General features: G+C 43.3%; 1 protein-coding gene across 2 annotated transcripts; it reads right to left on the reverse strand.

Moving 5' to 3' along the window:
* Positions 1–3,030: 3,030 nt before the first annotated feature.
* On the reverse strand, positions 3,031–15,596 carry hars (histidyl-tRNA synthetase). Of its 2 annotated transcripts, XM_030740094.1 has the most exons (14): positions 15,417–15,556; positions 13,631–14,029; positions 13,417–13,503; positions 12,443–12,562; positions 12,252–12,347; positions 11,794–11,919; positions 11,507–11,614; positions 11,334–11,432; positions 9,709–9,802; positions 9,037–9,164; positions 7,017–7,289; positions 6,794–6,910; positions 3,717–3,863; positions 3,031–3,583 (listed from the first exon to the last, which is right to left on the reverse strand). In XM_030740094.1, exons 2-14 carry the CDS (start codon positions 13,739–13,741, stop codon positions 3,524–3,526), a joined length of 1,566 nt encoding a protein of 521 aa, XP_030595954.1. In that variant the 5' UTR covers positions 13,742–14,029; positions 15,417–15,556; the 3' UTR covers positions 3,031–3,523. The 2 variants fall into 2 exon arrangements, with proteins under 2 accessions (XP_030595954.1, XP_030595955.1); XM_030740095.1 differs by lacking the exon at positions 13,631–14,029 and having other exon boundaries at positions 15,417–15,596.
* Between the last annotated feature and the right edge of the window lie 3,941 nt (positions 15,597–19,537).

Below are 19,537 nucleotides of genomic sequence, written 5' to 3' on the forward strand. Positions count from 1 at the left end.
TCTGAGTTTGTACTCAGTGTTCAGAAACTGTGTGTTATTACTTTTAACTATGGCTGTCTGCAGTCCTGACCCAGGTAAAGATCAGACCCTGTTTGGGAAAAACTGGCATTTATAGAGCAACTTCTTAGTCTGACCAATCACATATTGTACTATACTACAAGCCACATTTGCCCATACATTCATATGGTTCTTTGTGCTTCTTGTCTGTCTTATGAGCAGTTTAGAATTACCGTATTTTCCGGACTATAGAGCGCACCATACTATAAGCCGCACCTACAAATTTTTTGGAAAAAACTGGAAACGTACATATATAAGCCGCACCGGGCTATAAGCCGCTGGTATCTCCGCCGCTCTCGGTTTTCCACAATTACTCGGCACTCAGCAGAGGGGGACAGACAACCCCAAATTTGAGTTATAACAAGTCAATTCACCATCACATTAATTTGTAAACAAATTTATTAAGGTTAAAAAAGAAGAAAAAGTTGACAAGTTTAGCTTTAACTGAACTGATTATGGTAGTTTCCGAAAGGTGCATGTAACATAGTAACAGCGCTGATCGAAAAGGAAGAAAAAGATGACAAGTTTAGCTTTACCTGAACTGATTATGTTACGGTGCGTGTAACATAGTAAAACTGCTGATCGAACAAAACAGAAAAGTTATTGATTGGTTTATTCATCTTCCTCCTGCACACTGAAACCACTGAAGTCATCTTCTTCGGTATCGGAGTTGAACAGCCTCAGAACAGCTTCGTCACATACCCTTTCTGTCTCTATGTCCGTGTCACTCTCCGTGTCGCTGTCATCCCGGGGTAAAGCTGGCTCCGAAGCTGTGGTGCCCTCTTCACGCAGCAGTCCAGCCTTTCGGAACCCATTGGTGATGGTGGATTCATTCACTCTGCTCCACGCTGTTAGGATCCACTGGCAGACCTCAGAAAATGATGCTCTTCGCATTCGGCCAGTTTTTGTGAAGGATTTATCCCCGCTAGTCATCCAAGCCTCCCATTCAACCCTGAGTGCTGCTTTAAACGCTCGATTCATACTGATGTCAAGGGGTTGCAAATACTTTGTTGTACCTCCAGGAATAACAGCGGGAATTGAGTTGGTTCTCTTGATGACTGATTTCACCGAATCGGTGATGTGGGCCCTCATACTGTCCAAAACAAGCAGCGCTTTTTTCCGGTGAAAAAATCCTCCTGGGCGCTTTCCGTAGCACTCCGTTAACCAGTCCATCATCAGATTTTCTACCATCCATCCTTTCTGGTTGACTTTAACTACAATGTCCTTCGGGAGTTGGTCTTTCGGCATAGTTTTGCGCTTAAAAATCACCATCGGGGGGAGCTTTTTCCCAGACGCGGTGCAGCCCAGGACACAGGTGAAATGTGTCCTCTCGTGTCCGGTGGTTTTCACCAAAATGGATGATGCACCTGTCTTGTTTACAGTCTTGGTCAGAGGCATATCAAATGTCAATGGCACTTCATCCATATTTATAATGTTGTCTGGTCCGATGGCGTTCTCCGCGATCTTTGTTTCAACAAATTGTCGGAAATTTGTAACTTTTTCCTGGTAGTCCGGGGGAAGTTGCTGACAGAGAGTTGTCCGTGCTCTGATGGACAGGTTCTTTCTTCTCATAAATCTGAAACACCATGACGGTCCTCCATTAAAATTGTCAATATTCATTTGGCAGGCAATCGATTTGGCTTTCAGACGGATTTGCACGGTGGATACACCTCGGCCGCCTGCCCTCTGAGTGTTTACCCAATCCTCAAGAACATCTTCAAGTTCAGGCCACCTGCTTTTATGTCCTCTGAAAGCCTTTCTCGTCTTTTGGCATTCAATGAGTTCTTCCCGCTGCCGTCTCCAACGCCGAACCATTGATTCGTTCACGCCGAGCTTACGTGCAGCGGCTCTATTTCCCTCCTGTAGTGCCAGGTCGATAGCCCTCAACTTAAAAGCGGCATCATAGGAAGTTCTTTTTGTGGTTTCCATGATGAGGGAGTTTGAAAAAAATCTCTTTTGTGCCTGCTGCTAGCACTTGTTGGCGCTTTCTTCTTTGATTTCCAACTTTGACGTCCCATGATTCATATCCTGCTAAAGAGCCCCCTGGTGGTTAAAGAAAAATCCACAGAAACGCCGCACCGGGCTATAAGCCGCATGGTTCAAAACGTGGGAAAAAAGTAGCGGCTTATAGTCCGAAAAATACGGTACTAATTAACCTACTAGTACATGTCAAAAATTAGCATTTCCCAAAAATTATAATTAAAAAATGTAAACTTTCATATCTTTTATATTTGAGTAAAATATCTCAAGCCTTTGTTAGGACAAAAGCTTTTGGCCCATGGAAATCAGGTGATATGTCCTTGTGAAAAAGGAAGTCAGCATCCCTGTAAAGACTGCCAGCTGATGGAAGCATAAAATGCTCTAAAATCTGCTTGAATACATCCATGTTCGGACACGATAAAACTCAGTGGACCAACCAGGACTTTGAATCAGTGAGCAGCCGTCCTCACTCCACTCCTTGTGAATCATGCCCAAGTTCTTCAATCAACTTTCCTTGACGATCCTCTGGAGGTTGTGGCCATCAAGTTTACCCTTCTCAATTTAAAAAAAACTAAAAAAAAAAAATTTTTTTTTTTAAAATCTCAGTATTATTTTTTGAGATGCACTAGTACAGGACTGTAGGAAGGTGGAGTACCCAGAGGAATCCACTCAGCAAGGATCCAACTGACTACGAGCTTCAAACCGAGAACAGTGCACCACTGCAGAAATACTGCAACATCCAAATATTCAGTAACTTTTACTTATAACCATGTGACTGAAAACCTCTGACACCCTATAAGGGCCTTACAGATTAATGTGCTATTATTAGTGCTTACACATGTGCATGAAGACAGTTGCAGACACTGCAGATGAGTATCTCTGTTGTAGTAAGCATGCTGCTGCCTCAGGGACGAGGCACGAGAGTGGACCTTCACATTGTTGCAGATGCGGAAGCTACAACCTTTTCTCACAGGCAGAAATACAGACGTCGAGTTTAGAGCAAAATGAAGGATACTTTATTCCAGACATTTGGCAGTACAGTAGATTTTATACAGACCAAAATGAGCATTTTAGTAAGAACTGTAATTGCAGTAAGTCATAACTATTCATGTAGAAAGTAAATGTGTAACAGTTTTTCACCCTTGGTCCCGGACACTACAGGTATGTATGTCATTTTTGATAGTGTACTGTTTTGGTGTGATTAACATCTATGACCTCATCACCTGAGCTTGATATTGAACAATATGAACGCCGACAGCAAGTTACATGAGACTTTCACATGGACAGCATGCTCCCTGTTAGCCTCCTGCTGTGTTCACGAGCACTACATGCTCTGCACAGCACCAGTCCACGTGTGTGTTTGTGTGTGTGTGTGTATGTGTGTGTGTCTGTCATGTTCTGTAGTGGACCGGGCAAGGAATTCTGCACAAGAATTAGAGCCAATCAGATGAAGCGGGTGGGGTTATGGCAGCGCACCGGGGAGCAGCTAGGCCTCCGAGGTCCTCCTCCTGATCTCATTGATAAGCTCAGATCTGGATATATCCACCTGTGCAGAAACAGCAGAGGGGAGCAGGAAGATAACTGTTTTATTTAGCTATAACAAATATGTCCTAGCAGTGCTTCATGTGTGTATTACAGTGAGTTTGTGTGTGTGTGTGTTCACAATCTGTATGAGTCACCTCCTCTCTGGTTGCCACCACACGCAGTTTGACCACTCCATCTTTCAGCTCCTGCTCTCCTAATATAGCCACAAGGGGGATGCCCGCTTCCTCACAGTGCTGCAGCTGACTCAGCAGTTTGGGGTTTTTCTTGTACATCACCTCTGCCTGCGCGCACACACACACACACACACACACACACACACACACACAGAGAGAGAAAGATGTGCTCTTCACTGGTTCTGCTGTCATTTAACCAGAACTTGTTTTGACCTCTGGCCTTCCAGGTCATACTCAGCACAGATGTTCCTGTATACTATACCAGCCACTTTGTTACGCTGTTCCATGTATGCCCTGCCTGCTTACATCTTGCACCCTGCTGTTATGTGGTGGATAGTGTCAGGGGCATCTCTGCACAGCCTGCACTTGGGGTCTTGCTTTGTTGATCTGATTTTGCTTGATTTGCCGGTGGTACATGCCAGGCAGGGGCCTGTCCTTCTATGATGGTTCCTGTTCTTGCTCCTCTTTCTTGGGTTCCTGCTGCCAGAGGTATTCACTAAGCACATGATCAGTTGTGTCCATCTTTGTGATGTAGTCATAGATCTTTCATCCAGGATAGTGGCTCCTTCCACTGTCCTACAGTGTCAGTGTTGGATTTAGGGTGAAACCCTCCACACCAGGGTTATAATAGTTTTGGATTTTACATTATCGTTTAGTTTTAGTTAGTTTTTACTTTTTTTCTCTAATTCAGTTAGTTTTAATTAGTTTTCAGAGCAGTTTTGATCGTTTTTATTAGTTTTTATTTTGGGTTTATTGCTTAGTTTTAGTTTAGTTTCGTTAGTTTCAGTATTAGTTTTAGTTTTTCATACTTTGTCAGGTGCAAGATTCAAGGTACAAGAGTGACTATTGTGTAATAAAAACTCAACAAAAGATACAGTTTAAAGAAATATATTCAACAACCAACTGTTCACAAGACAGCAGCACTATATGTTAAATGTGTGTAATATTAAGGACACACATGAACATCAACAGGGAGAAACAAAGAAAAACATGAACTCCCAAACTCAGTAAATTCTACAGTAAACTCTACAATAAAGTTCAGCATCAGTGCAGCAGATTAACAACAGCTTCTGTTTTGGAGCTAGCTTGGTTAGATGCTCGATATGTGGCCGACCTCATGTCCGTATTTATTCTTGTGTAGCTGGATTGTGTGTGTTCATTACCTTACGGTCGTGTGCTGGTGTTTTATATGCGGTGCCGGCTGGGACTTCTTTTGGTCCTCGCTCTTTGTGCTCAGTTTTTTGGCTGCAAACATATCTGTTCCTGTTTTTTTACTTTCTTTATTCCCTCGAGTCCATTCGACAGTTTTAGCAGCTCCCTCCAGGAATTTGCTGACATTTGTGAGTCCTTATAGTGATTGTTCCTGATTGTTATTCTCTCACTGGTAAAGTGGCCGGAAACGGTTGCGCCTGCGTGGCAGCGACGAGTAGTCATATGAAGGCCAGATTCCGTGGGTTCAGAGCGGTTTCCTTGTGTGCGCTTCTCAGGTGGACTTTGATGTTGGTGTTTTTTCCTCACTGAGACGTGTTCCATACATTTTTCATCATTCACAACAAGACGCGCTTCTATCTGTATTATCGGACTCAAAGAAAATTCCATTAAGGGACTTTGCCGCTTTCTCGGCAGACCGCTGCCATTACCTTTCGGACTAGCGCGGTGAGCGCGCGCGCGCGCGCACGCACGCACGCACACAGCTGCCCGACGGGAGCTTCAACTCGGAGAGCGGAAAAAATGATCAATCCACAAGGCTTTCAAATAAAATGACAAATAAGAAAAAGGTCATTTTATCTATAATTTTAGTTAGTTTTAGTTAGTTTTTTAAACTCACAATACAGTTTTAGTTAGTTATCGTTTTTTCCTTTTAATTTTAGTTTTTATTTATTTCAGTTAACGACAATGTTTTTTCAATTTCAGTTTTCGTTATTTCGTTCGTTTTCGTTAACTATCATAACCCTGCTCCACACACAGTAAGGAGCTTTCTTTCTTCAACACTTCGCTCTCAGACTGCTGCCTTACTTGTGGATACTGGGATACTTAAGACTAGAATGGGAGGCAGAGCCTTCCTCTTCCATGGAACCAGCTCCCAGTTTGGATTCAGGAGACAAACACCCTCTCTATTTTTAAGATCAGGCTTAAAACTTTCCATTTTGATCAAGCTTATAGTTAGGGCTGGATCAGGTGACTCTGAACCATCCCTTAGTTATGCTGCTATAGGCCTAGGCTGCTGGCGGATTCCCATGATGAGTGTTTCTTTTTCATTCACCTCTTTTCACTCTGTTTATACTTCACTCTGCATTTAATCATTAGTTATTAATCTCTGGCTCTTCCACAGTCCTGTCTCCCGCCCTTCCCTCACCCCCAACCCATTGCAGCAGATGACTGCCCCTCCCTGAGCCTGGTTCTGCTGGAGGTTTCTTCCTGTTAAAGGGAGTTTTTCCTTCCCACTGTCACCAAGTGCTGCTCATAGGGGGTCATGCCAGCTGTTGGGTTTTCCCTGTAATCTTTGCAGGGTCTTTACCTTACAATATAAAGTGCCTTGAGAGGCGACTGTTTTGATTTGACACTATATAAATGAAACTGAATTGAATTGTCTCGATGTCAGTGGCTTTTATCTCAGTGCGTTTAACCCTAACCCTCCCACAGTGAGTGCACAGCCTACATCTGTGCACTCACTGTGGGAGGGCCTTATTACCCACTTCCACTTCAGGCTAGTTGATTTAGAACAGCATTTAATGCTGTTGGCAGGAAAAGCAAACAATATAATCTCAATCTGTAAACAACAGTCTTCACTGTTACACTGATGAGATCCACACTAATTTAACCATTAAATGTAGTGCTGGTAACATCAGGAGACTTTTTAATACCAAAGCCCATCTAGCAGAGAAACCGTCTCTTCTAATTGGATGTGTGGTGAGATGACCTGCACTAAAATGTGCTTGTTTGTTTTAAAACTTGTGCAAAAACCAAAAAGAACGACAAGAGAAGAAGAAATTACAGAACAGACACACGCATGCGCGCGCACACATACACACACCTACCTTGATGCCAGCATTCCAGAGCTCGGTGACGAGTCGAAGTCTCTCCTCCAGCAGGTTCTTCTGAGCAGATGCTACCATGACCTGAACCTCTGTGGTGCGCACCTTCTGTGCTGAGGCCTGAACAACACAACCCCGTCACTGTCTGGGCTCACTCATCATTCACTAAAAAAGCAAAGCTGCTCCAGCTTCATCTTTATTTCAGAGACAACAGGTGAGACGTTACCTCAGCCTTCTGCTCCATGATGGAGAAGATCCTTTCTATGCCGATGCTGACACCCACACAGGGGACTTTCCTGCCCTTGGGGTCGAACATGCCCACCAGGCCGTCGTATCGGCCCCCTCCGGCCACGCTGCCCACGCTGACGCTTTCTTCTGCATTTGCCCCATTCTGGGCTTCATTAGAGGCTGGGGCTACGCCTGCCTGAGTCAGCACTGCCTCATAAATCACTCCGGTGTAATAGTCCAGACCCCGGGCCAGACTAAGGTCAAACACCACCTGAAGAAGACAGAGTTTAAAAAGCCTGAGTCCAGGCAGGAGGAAACAAACAAGCAAAAAACACGTTTTGTCTAAAATGGAAGCTCAAAACGCAGAGCGAGTCATCTAATCGAAAGGTTGGTGGTTTGATCCCCAGCTGCTCCAGTCTGCATGTCAAAGTACCCTTGGGCAAGATACTGAACCCCAAGTTGCCCCCATGAGTATGTTAGATAAGGTGCTTAGATATAGAAAGAAGAGCTTGTATGAATGTGTGAATAAGGCCTGTAGTAAAAAGTGCTTTGAGTGCTCAGAGTAGAAAAGTGCTTCATAAGTACTGGTCCATTTACCATTTACATCCTACTTCCCATGCCTTAACATTTGTAAGTATTTTCAAAGATCAGCAGGCAGTGTTTTTAGAGAATGAATTCAACGTCTTAAGATTTTAAAGGCCTGCAGACAGTTTGCTGAGCTACAGTGTAAAACGCTAAATGGACCAGTTTCTTGTGCTGGTTGAGCACTCAAAAGCTTGTTTTCTTTTTCTGACCCATTAACAGATTAATCATATCTGCATGTACACAGTCCTGTGAAAAGGAAGGTTTTCACAGGAACTGCACTGCAACCGTTTGAATTATATCTATCCAACAATTTGTTCATGTAAATCTATTTACATTATACATGCTTTCCTTAGGTAGTATTATTAGAAGACAATACATTTTCAAGGCTTGAATAATCAGGCCCTATCTTATATTAAAGACCTCATAGTACCGCATCACCCCAATACAGGATTCTTTTCTTTTTGCCACAGCAGCTTTATTCGTAGTGGAGAGAGACAAGAAATGAGGGAAGGATACAACAGGCCGGGACTCGAACTCCCACCGCCCGCACCGCAATACGGCATTTGTATGTGGCCGCTTCACCACTAAGCCACCCGGTTGCCCCCCAAAACCCACATGGGAGGCAGAGCCTTCAGCTTTCAGGCTCCTCTTCTGTGGAACCAGCTCCCATTTGGATTTGGGAGACAGACACCCTCTCTGTTTTTAAGATTAGGCTAAAAACTTTCCTTTTTGATAAAGCTTATAGTTATGGCTGGATCAGGTGATTCTGAACCCTCTCTTTATTACGCTGCCATAGGCCCGGGCTGCTGGAGCTTCCCAAGATCTTCACTCACATCTTTAACTCTCTAAGCTTCTACACCACTTTGAATTTAGGGGGGTTTTTTTTCTGTTGAATGGGAGTTTTTCCTGACACTGTTGCCAAGAATTACCAAGTGCTCATTGGGGGTCATCTGATTGTTGTGGTTTTATTCTAGGGTTGTTACCGTATGATATAAAGCACACTGAAGTGACTGTTTGTTGTGATTTGGTGCTATATAAATCTATACAGTCCTGTGAAAAACTCAGTAGCTTGTAGAACCACCTTTAGAAGCAGTAATTTGTAGTAATCATTGGGTTACGCTCCTGCCACAGCACAGTTTGATTCTTTTCTTTTTCAGCCACTCTTTTGTAATATTTGCTGGTGTGTTTGGGATCATTGTCCAGTTGCATATCCAAAGCCAAACTTTAGCTCCTTGCTGATGAGTAACAGCACCTGGCTTCTACTTCTACTTTTTTCCCCCATGACTGTACGCAGCAATACTATTGCTACAGAACACCTACAAAACTAAGCAAAATCCAAATCCAATTATCTACTGTTAAATCTAAAATCATATGCTGGAATTCTTTGACAGTGCCAGAGAAAATTAAGGCCTGTGTGAACATCAGTGTCTCACCTTGTCTGTGATGTGGAAAAGCTGTAGGTAGCTGAAGAGCAGCTTGATGTCTGAAAGGCCACTGCAGGCCTGCTTACTCTGAGACATTTTCTGGTCCTGAAGGAGGTGCTCAGCCAGGTCCATCCCACCTGCATTACATCCAGTACACAGTGAGTCTGTGTGCTGCACATGTTGTTCTATTATTCTGCTAGAATTGTGCAAGATGAAAGCAGCATTTAAATGATTTAAACTGTTTAATATTGTGTTTGTCTGCAGGAACACACTGTAAGCTTAGAATATACTGGAACAAAACAGAAACAGAGGAGCTAATGTTCTCGTCAAGTGAGTGAAAATGTCTCCACTGAGCAGCTGACAGTTTGCTCTCCAGCTGTTTGTGCTACAGACATAACAGCTGGTTCTGACTGCTGTGATAAACTGGAGATCCTCAAATCCAGGCCTCGAGGTCCGGTGTCCTGCAGGTTTTAGATGTGTCCCTGATCCAACACACCTGAATCAAATGGCTGAATTACCTCCTCAGTATGCAGTCAAGTTCTCCAGAGTCCTGCTAATGATTTCTATATTTGACCCAGAAGCAGAGACACATCTAAAACCTGCAGGCCTGGAGTTGAGGATCCCTGTGGTAAACTCATCAGCAGGTCGCACTTCTTGTGTGGATGTAGAGGACAGTCTCACCCTGCATGCTGACATACTCCCCGATTTGGTCTGCAGCCTCCTCTGATAAGCCCTTTTCATTCACCATCTCCTTCCTCACCTCCTCCCAAGACATCTAGAGAAGCAGCAGAATGAGGACGTGCTTTAGGAACAATTAGAAAACACATCAAATCTCAATTGGGAAAAAAAATCATGCTGGATATGAACTGGATGAGGTGTTCGGAATGAGCGGATGATGAAAATGATCGACCTGCAGAGGCTGAATTCAAAGACAGTCCAAAAATCAAAGTGAAAAATGATGAAGCAGGCTGGAACATTTTGCTGAAAATTCATTGCAGCAACTCAAAATGGTACTCTGTAGTTTTTATTGCCCCCACATGCTTGTATGCATGCCTGACATCAGCGCTCCTAATGAGGCAACAGAGGCATCCTGGGGGATCTCCTCGCAGATATGGACAACCTGGCCTGTCAGAAGGGCCAAAACATGATGTCCCAGAGGAGTTCTATTAGATTTAGGTCAGGCGAGCGTGGGGGGCCAGTCAATGTTAGCAATTCCTTCACCCTCCAGGAACTGCCTGCATACTCTGACCACTTGAGGCCGGGCATTGTTGTGCACCAGTAGGAAACCAGCACCCACTGCACCAGCGTAGGGTCTGACCGCACAGGTCCAAGGACTTCATCTTAACACCTGATGGCAGTCAGGGTGCCATTGCCTAGTCTGTAGAGGTCTGTACATCCCTCCATGGATATGCCTCACCAGATCACATCACTGACCTACCACCAAACCAGTCATGGTGAACAATGTTGCAGGCAGCATAACATTCTCCACAGCTTCTAGAGACCCATTAACATCTGTCACACGTGCTCAGGGTGAACCTGCTCTCATCTGTGAAAAGCACAGGGTGCCAGTGCTGGACCTGCCAATGCTGGTATTCTATGGCAAATACCAACTGGGCTCCATGGTGCCGGGCAGTGAGCACAGAGCCCCCCAGAGGACGTCAGGCCCTCAGGCTACCCTGATGAAGTCTGTTTCTGATTGTCTGGTCAGAGACATTCACACCAGCCGCCTGCTGGAGGTCATTTTGAACGGCTCTGTCAGTGCTCATCCTGTTCCTCTGTGCACAAAGGAGCAGTCCTGCTGATTGCTGCCATACCTTTTCTTCATGGTTTTCTTTGGCAGTTTTACTGAGGTACATGTCAGTGTGTGTGTGTGTGTAACATACTCCTTCACTGCTGAGAATCTGTGTGGCTCCTAGAACACCAGGAACAGTGAAGATGTGGTGCTTACAGCTGATTTTAAAACTCAGAACACAAAACCTGCTCACAACCCTTTAATCTCACCTCACAGTGCACGTCTCTGTGCTTGTCGAGCAGTTGGCACATAACATTTTGCCTTCTGAACTTTTTCATGCTGTCCAGCCAAATGCAAACAAACCAGCTCGTTCCAAGGAGACATTTACAGAGGTGTCACAACGAGTTCAATCAAAGAAACACTACAAATAAGAGTAGCGTGATACCTGACACTTCCACCTGCACATAACTGGTTTCTGAGTGTTTAGCTATAAATAACCCACATATTCATCTCACCAACATTCTCATGGGTACAAGTACCAGGGTTAGGTTAATTGAATATGGAAATGAGATACCTTGTCCAGTTTATCCACTGTTGAACAGATGGTGCGGAACTTGTCATCGGGAACACCGCACACAGCAAACATCCCATCAAGGATGCGTCTGTCATTTACCTGCATGTGGAGGATGTGGTTAGACAGTGACACTTACTCACCATGGTGACATTCAGCTCAACTAACTGACGAACCTTAATACGAAAGTCTCCGAGGTCCAGCTCACTGAGGATCTCATATACAATCTTTAGACACTCAGCATCTGGGATCATGGCGTCATATTGCCCCGCTATGTCAAAATCCTGAAACACACACACACACACACACACACACATTAAGTGGTTCGAGTGCTAAGAATAGAAAAGCACTATGTAAGAATCAGTCCATTTACTATTTACATATTAAGCCTGTGATTTCTAAGTCACACGGGAACCCTTTCCCACAGTGAGACACACAACTGCGCTATCTGCAGGTGACTCACACATTGGTAAAACTCTCGGTAACGTCCGCGGGTCATAGCTGGGTTGTCGCGGCGATAGACCTTTGCGATGTGGTAGCGCTTGATGTTGGTTATCTTGTTCATGGCAAGGTAGCGGGCGAAGGGTACCTGAAAGAGGGCGGGTCAAGAACAACACCACCACAGCGTAACAGTGCTGAACTCATCACTACGTTTACTACAAAATCTTATTTAATCACCAACTATTTCACACGCCGTAGCTCCAGATTAACGTAACTGAGTCCTCTATCAGCAAAAGAGATCCAATTTAGCTGTTTGATGAGCTGCACTTGATTAAAAACAAGCCCCTTTCATTCAGCATTATTCAATCCATATATAATGTTCAGTCGAATACCTCCACTAGTCTTTCGACTCCTTTCTCAGTTTTTGTGAAAATGGGTAAATTAGAACAGTGCAGGTGGCTGTGTGTATCTGAAGGATACAGTGAGATCATATCTGAGGGACAGCAGCTCTCCTCCTTGATCCTTGAGGTCGTAGATGAGCTTGGAATCTTCTCCATACTTCCCAGTCAATGTTTCCTTGGCAAACAGAGAAACAGCTCACTTCCATGTTTGCTTTTGACCTAAGATTTATTTTTCAAGAAGCAAACTTGTTAAAGTGAGTGAAATTCTACCTTTAGTTCAAAAACAGGTGTGTCGATGGTCTCTGCTCCGTGTCGTTTAAAGCAGTGGATGATGGTGTTGAAGACTTTCTCTCTGATTGCCATCTGTTTGGGGTTGTAGTCTCTTGTTCCCTGTCAGCAGAATAATTCTGTCTTTAGGGGTACACGCAGCAACAGCAGCAACAGTTACAGTGAATGTCACTTATTGTTTTTAACGATATATTGAAGTGCTAAGTCATCAGAGTTCAGAGGGGGGGTTTTTTTGTCTAGAAAGTAGTTAGAGGCAGCAGATCTCACAGTGAGAAGAAGTTTGGTACAGTTTTGGTACTACAGCTGCGTTTGATTTGGTAACCCACTCCTATGATAGTGGCTCTTTGAGCTGGTCTTTGCTAACAAACCATCTAGAGCAATTATTTCTTATTCCATGATGTCTTTAATATGCAGCCACTTACAGCAGTGCAATGCCCAGGTCTCATGGACATACCTATGGGTAACAAAGGCGATGCCTGCCTCCACTCACAGCAAGCTTTTATCCAAATGACATGTGATTGAAGTATAAGGCAACAGTGAATTTGCCATTGATAGCCTTTTTTCTCCTATTCGTGCTGAGATAGTGAGAAAAGCTTTAAACCTGTGGCATCTTTGTCTTGTCCTGATACTGATTATTCCAGGCCTCAGTGTTCTAGCCAGCAGCTGATTGCCCAGTGATGTGCTGGGCTGCTGTCCTCTTGCACTGGGCGGAGAACTTTACCTGTTTGTTATCAGAACTTTAGTGTTATTTCACTGTAATTAGCAATCGACCACTTGGCGCCGCCATTTTGGTTCACTGTGTGCTGTGGCGATGGTCCCATCAATGGGACACTTTGTGGGGATCCCTCTTCCGATAACCAGGTGGGTCCCCCTCTGGGTCTGCTTTCCTTTCTATACAAACAGCACCATAAATACAAAAGTGTATTTCCTTAAACACAACTGCACTCTAATCTTACCTTTGGTGTTTTGAGGACAAACTGGTTTTTGCCATCATCTCCTAATTGAGCCTTCAGTTCCAGCAGTTTAGCTACTTCTTCATCAATCTGAAATATGCAAAAGGACACAGAACAAAACACAAGGATTTAGTGTTCAGAGGTTCTGTACTGCCTTTGCCAACTTCAGCGTGAAACATATTAATAAATTTTGTCAAACACATGTGCAGCTGTCTACCTGAGCCACAGTGATCCCAGGGAAAGAGCGCAGAGATCGGACACACGTGGTGGCCCGAAATCCCACCAGAGCAGAGCAGGCACGAACACAGATTGTGCCCAGCATGGTCATCCCACAGCACAGGAACAATGTAAGGATTAAAAAAAAAAAAAGAAAGTCCAGAAGTAGGACCAAAAAAAAGTTCAGGAGTGCATCACGAGTGCAGCATCATCCAGTGTTATACAGCAGCCAGTTACAGTGTCATTAAATCAGTAGATGTGTAGTGCCATCCAGGAGAGTTGGATCAACCAGATGGTGAAGCAGATGATGGTGATGATGGTGGTGATGAGAGCGTGACAGGCCAAGGTCACCCGGGGTCAGGCAGGAAGAACAGGAGAAAAGTGGTAAGCAACCCTATCACTAGGAGAGGGTGGGGCATCATAATCACCACAGTGAGGAGAATAGAACACGAGATGCAGCAAGTCAATCATAGCAGCCAACAGCCCCCCCCATCCAACCCCCAAACATATACAGAGACACACAGAGAGGTCTGTCTTACACTAAACTTAATGCCCACAGCCCGCTGCTTAACATATCTGCTGTTGTTGCTTTAACCTGTAACGTTATTGCATCTAACAAACACAACCTATCAGCAAGCATTTTAGTTTAACACAAACACAAAATTTCTATGGTGTCTTTTCCAGAGTGACACTCAAACCCAAACCTAACTGCAAACGATTCAGATAAAACACAGAAATAAAGAACAGCAAAAAAGGTCACTGGGAATGAGAAAAGAAACATGATGAGGCTGCTGTCTGAGCTATTCAGAAAAGGTATCTTCACTGAAAGGGAATGCCCTCAATCTACGAGATTCCTGAATAAAACAAAGGGGACGTTTTCAATTCAATAAATGATCTACCGAATAAATGGAAAACTGCATTTTTGACCTGCTAGAACAAACACTGGTCCCTAGAACATGTCTTAAGCGCTCTGCTCCAGTGCTCTAATAATAAAGACAGTATTACATCAGTTATATATTCTCAGTGGTCCCGGGCTCTGATTTTCTGACATCCGACTGTGTTAACAAATGCAAATTATTGCATCAGCCCTCCTTATAAATTTACAGGACGTTCAAAGTCGGTGTTTTAACGCAGTGTGCCATCGGGGGGAGAAAAAGCCAATGTGAGAATATAATTGTGTTGCTCTTATTGCTAATTCGTTTAGCTAATATGTCAATACATGTAAGTTAGCATTCGCTAGCTAACTGAACTGAATGAAGGAGGCCGGACAGTTACACCGCAGAACTGTTACAGTAGCTTTCCATTTCAGCTAACTTTCAGTCTGTTCCTGTCAGGTGAAACCAAAAGAATGAGCAGTTTCCTTCTACCTGAAACCTGCATTTAGCGAATATTTTGTCAGCGATCACATCACGATTTTTGTTTTGTTTTTTTGACACATTGCTATCTTACATGAAAACCGGTGTCGCTTTCTACATTACAAGCGCGTTCCAGTTATTTAGGAAAACCAAGTGATTAGAAGTTCATTTAATAAGTAGCAGCACTCGCGTTTTAGAACTGACACAATATATAAATTAGAACCGAGTCAGTACTGAGTCAGCTGCTGACAAGAACTGCGGCCCAAGAACGAGTGTTAAACTGCGGTTGTCCGCTTAGTTGCAGGATACACATTTTACCTAATGGGCTGCTGACTGGCTAGCAACCCATCAGTTAAATGCAGACGCATGGCTACACGCTGTAACTCATTTGTCTTAACATCATAATTAATATTTTAGGTAAATCTGACTGACCTGATCTTTGCTCGCCTTCTCTGATTTTAATTTCCGAACGACTTCACCTTGAATTTTAATCGCTTCTTGTATCTGTGCTTTGTCTTCCATAGCTTTTTCTAAATGTTACTCTAGCCCAACTCACGCTACCAGCGATCCCACAGCACAGCCGGACCTGTCGCTGCCAAGATCAACGGTGACATAAAGCGGAAACGGAAATAAGTACAGTTTCCGTTTCATGATATCTAAATAAAAGACCTCTCATGATAAAAGTAACTAAAAATTCAAGCACACATTTACAGCAAAATTATAAAACTTCTCAAACTAAACTTACAGACAGACACACTCTTAAGAAGCATGCACAGTCAGCGAGACCACGTAAGGGCGATGAAATTCAATCGCTTCAGGCAGCAACAGGCGAATCTGCTGGACGTCCCGCTGAGCGCTGAATCGCATGTCAACGGCGCCGCCATATTGGATGTCGCAAATATAACAGAGGCGCTTCTCTCTCTCATTTACTAGGTTAATTGTACAATAATTTTTGAGCAAGTTGTGTTTCATTGCACTTTGCTATATATTTGCATGTAATGTAGCCTTAATTTAACAGCACTTTATATGCAGCAATCTTTCACAATAAAGGCTTCATTGCTAAAAAAAAAAAAAGTATTCAAAAAAGTATTTAATTTTATGTATGACTAATTGCTTTCTTGATCACCCCTTTACAAAAAGCACAACAAAAAATGTGAGTCGAGCAACTTGGGCGATGTTGGTCATGGTCCTGAGAAGCTGTGGCGGGGGTCCCTCATTTTCATTTGTGAAAGGTGGCAACCCTAGCCACAGTTCCTCAGGTCTCAAAGCCTGCTGGGAAAAGATTAAGGGAACTAAATATGAGACTAGCTTAAATACGTCAAAGGCACCTTATACAGAGGGAGGAAAGGAGTCATCTTGCATCTCTGTAGTGAGTATGTGCTTCTTTGTGGTCCACTGACATCTTCTTTTGTAGCTTTGATTATGTGTGCAGTCAGATTGCCTCCCTTTCTGGTCAGTTTATTTATTAGGATCATTTCAGGACTCATATTTGGATTGACATCTCGTTATCAAGCATGTCACGGGGACCACATGATAAGCATTGCTTATTACACCGTAACAGGGACCTAGAGTGTTGTCTTGTCTGGTCAGGCACTTAATAAACTGTCTTTATTTGGGCACTTCCCAGAGCCTCATTTTAATCCGATAGATGGAGGATCGCACGTGTCAGTGTGGAGCATGACGAGTCACTTTAATCAGCCTGACCCACTCTGTCATCATCATTGACAGAATAAAAGTTTGTTATAAAAAAATATAATTTCTTTTATAATGTCTGCTGTCATTATTGACATTAAAATGTCATTATTTTTGCCATTACTGCATAAAAATGAGTGATGAGATTCAGAGAAAAACTGCTTTAATGTTTCCCAGTTTAACCAGTTCTAATCTGATCTAGGATCAGCTTCACTGATAGATGACTGCTCTCTCACAGCCACAGTAGAGATGTTTCACTGAGTTACTGTTAAAGGTCAGAAGTCAGTCATAGTTTCATATTTAACTGGAAACATTAAGGGCAGCTTTCCAAGAATGTAAAGTTTCTCCAATAAAGGCAAACATGTTATAATGAATGTCTCAGCTTTATAGGTTTGAAATATTTCAGTACAGTTTTGGGAGGATGAGACATCTTAATTCAAGAATGCAGATCGTGTGGAGAAAATGAAGAAGAGCTGCAACGATTCCTCCAGTAACTCCAATAATTTGATTATTAAAAACCCTCGAAGCCAACCTGTTGCTTCGATGCTTCGTTTAGACTCTGCAGCGCTCAGGTGTCTCTGTGTAAGTGGAGCTTTAACTCACACTGTTCGTCGGCAAACCAGCTTAGAGCTGCATTACCGCCACCTACTGGACTGGAGTGTAGATCAGGCGTTAGAAAAACCCCTCAGAGCCTAAAAGGTTCTCCGTCGCTGCGACAGATTCCCTTTAACATTGAGTGGATCACGTTTTTCCACGCTTCCCCTGCTCTCTGCCGTGTTTGTGTGTTGCGCTCGCTGTGCTTTGCAGCCACTTTATGAATGAGGAAATGAATCAGTGTCACACAGGTGGCTCAGGTGCAGCAGGAGGGGAGGAGTCAGAGACACTCAGAGGTTGTTGGTTAAAACCTGCCAGCAGGTTAGGGTCACAGAGTCTGTTACCATTGTAACTGAGTCAGAGTTGGAGCTAACTCTCTGTCTGGAACAGTTTCCTCATTTTAGGGTTAACAAACCCTTTGTTATTTTGTTAGAGTCCATCTAAATCATTACACCTTTATTGTACCATATACATTTGTCACCTTGCATTGAAATTCATTTTGCATCAAATAGGCACTTCTGTTTAAGAGCTTAATGAATATTTAACATTGATTGAACGTTGCCAGCAAGGACCATGGTGCAGTTCTATACTGCCATCATCGAGGGCGTCCTCACCTCCTCCATCACTGTGTGGTACGCTGGAGCCACCACTAGGGACAAACAGAGACTACAGCGCGTTGTGCACTCTACTGAGAAGGTGATTGGCTGTAACCTTCCATCTCTCCAGGACCTGTACACCTCCAGGACACTGGGGCGTGCAGGTCGGATCACAGCCGACCACTCTCACCCTGGGCACAGACTTTTTGACCCTCTCCCCTCAGGCAGGAGGCTACGGTCCATTTGGACCAGAACCTCCCGCCATAAGAACAGTTTCTTCCCCTCTGCTGTTGGACTCATGAACAATAACTCTAAGACTGTTACCACCACCCTCCACAAACGCCGATGACCCTATGTTTATGCACCTGTCTGTTTGCACTGATCACTGCACTGTCATGTACATATTACTGGACTATAGTTTACATTCTTTTATCTTTTAATTATTCTCTAGATTTTGTAATATTGTGTTATAGTTATAGTTTTCTAATATCTCTGTATATTTGTAATATTGTCTTATAGTTTTTATACTTATTTGTTTTTATGTAAGCACGAAGTACTGCAGAAACTTCCTAATGCTGTGGACCTGTTCACCCATATGGCAATAAAACCTTCTGATTCATTTTATTTCATTTCAGATTAATTAATGTCTGTCTAAAACCTGTAGATAAAGGGCAAGTCTTTGGGCACTTTTTTTTGTTTTGTTTTGTTTTTTTTTTGCATTTATTTTCTGCATTTACATTTTTAAGTACAGGCCAATTCAATTCAATTTTATCTACATAGCAGCAAATTACATTAAACATCACAGAGTCTTTACCCTTCTGTGGTGTCTAAACTGCTGTGTTTAACTGCATGTATGTGTGCAGTTTAACACACATAAATGCAGTTTAACTGCTGGTGACCTGTACAGGGTGCACCCTACCTCTCACCCCATGGCAGATGTATGCTGCCATTAAGGCTTCTTTTTTTCGCGTGGCTACTACGCGCGCGGAAATTCATCGAGCGAATGTGAATGCATTCCTGCGCCCATGAAATAAAATTATTTGCGAGGATTGTGTTTTTGCTCACGCGTGACTTTTGACCTAAATATAATTCCATAAGCTCATAAAAACTCATTTCCTTCAATCCCAACAACATTTTTATCCTCCTCCCTCTTCTGTTTTCTGTTTTGTGGCCTGGAGAACTTTCTTTTGTGCCTCTCCGTCTTTAGCGTGAGTGTGTGCGTGGGGTGGGGGGGGTGGGGGTGCAACAGGAGGAGAGGAGGTGAAGGAGCACGGGGTGCCTAATCAGCGCCGTGCCTCTGTTATCGATCATATCATATACACAGCTGTTAAATACAGAAAATGCTGACTAGAGAAATAATTTCCCTGCATTGCTTTGGCGATCCCTTGGTTTTGGAAAGACATAGCTGTACATTTGGTTTGAAGGGAGATTCCTGCTGGCGTTCTGCTTTCATCAGACTTTTATAATGTAGAGTTTTAATGTGCTGAGTGTGTTTTCTCCCTTTACAAATGTTGCTGTTTATGTTGTATTTATAGTTCTCTTTTGAAAAGTCAGGTAAACGTAAGGCAAACAATGCACTAAATCAGATAATGTAACTTTTTATTTACTACATTGCACTTGTTCCCATTGTTACATTAAATATTAATGCAAATCTCTGCATAGAATTTTGTA

This window comes from Archocentrus centrarchus, chromosome 10 (assembly GCF_007364275.1).
Source record: "Archocentrus centrarchus isolate MPI-CPG fArcCen1 chromosome 10, fArcCen1, whole genome shotgun sequence".
NCBI lineage: Eukaryota > Metazoa > Chordata > Actinopteri > Cichliformes > Cichlidae > Archocentrus > Archocentrus centrarchus.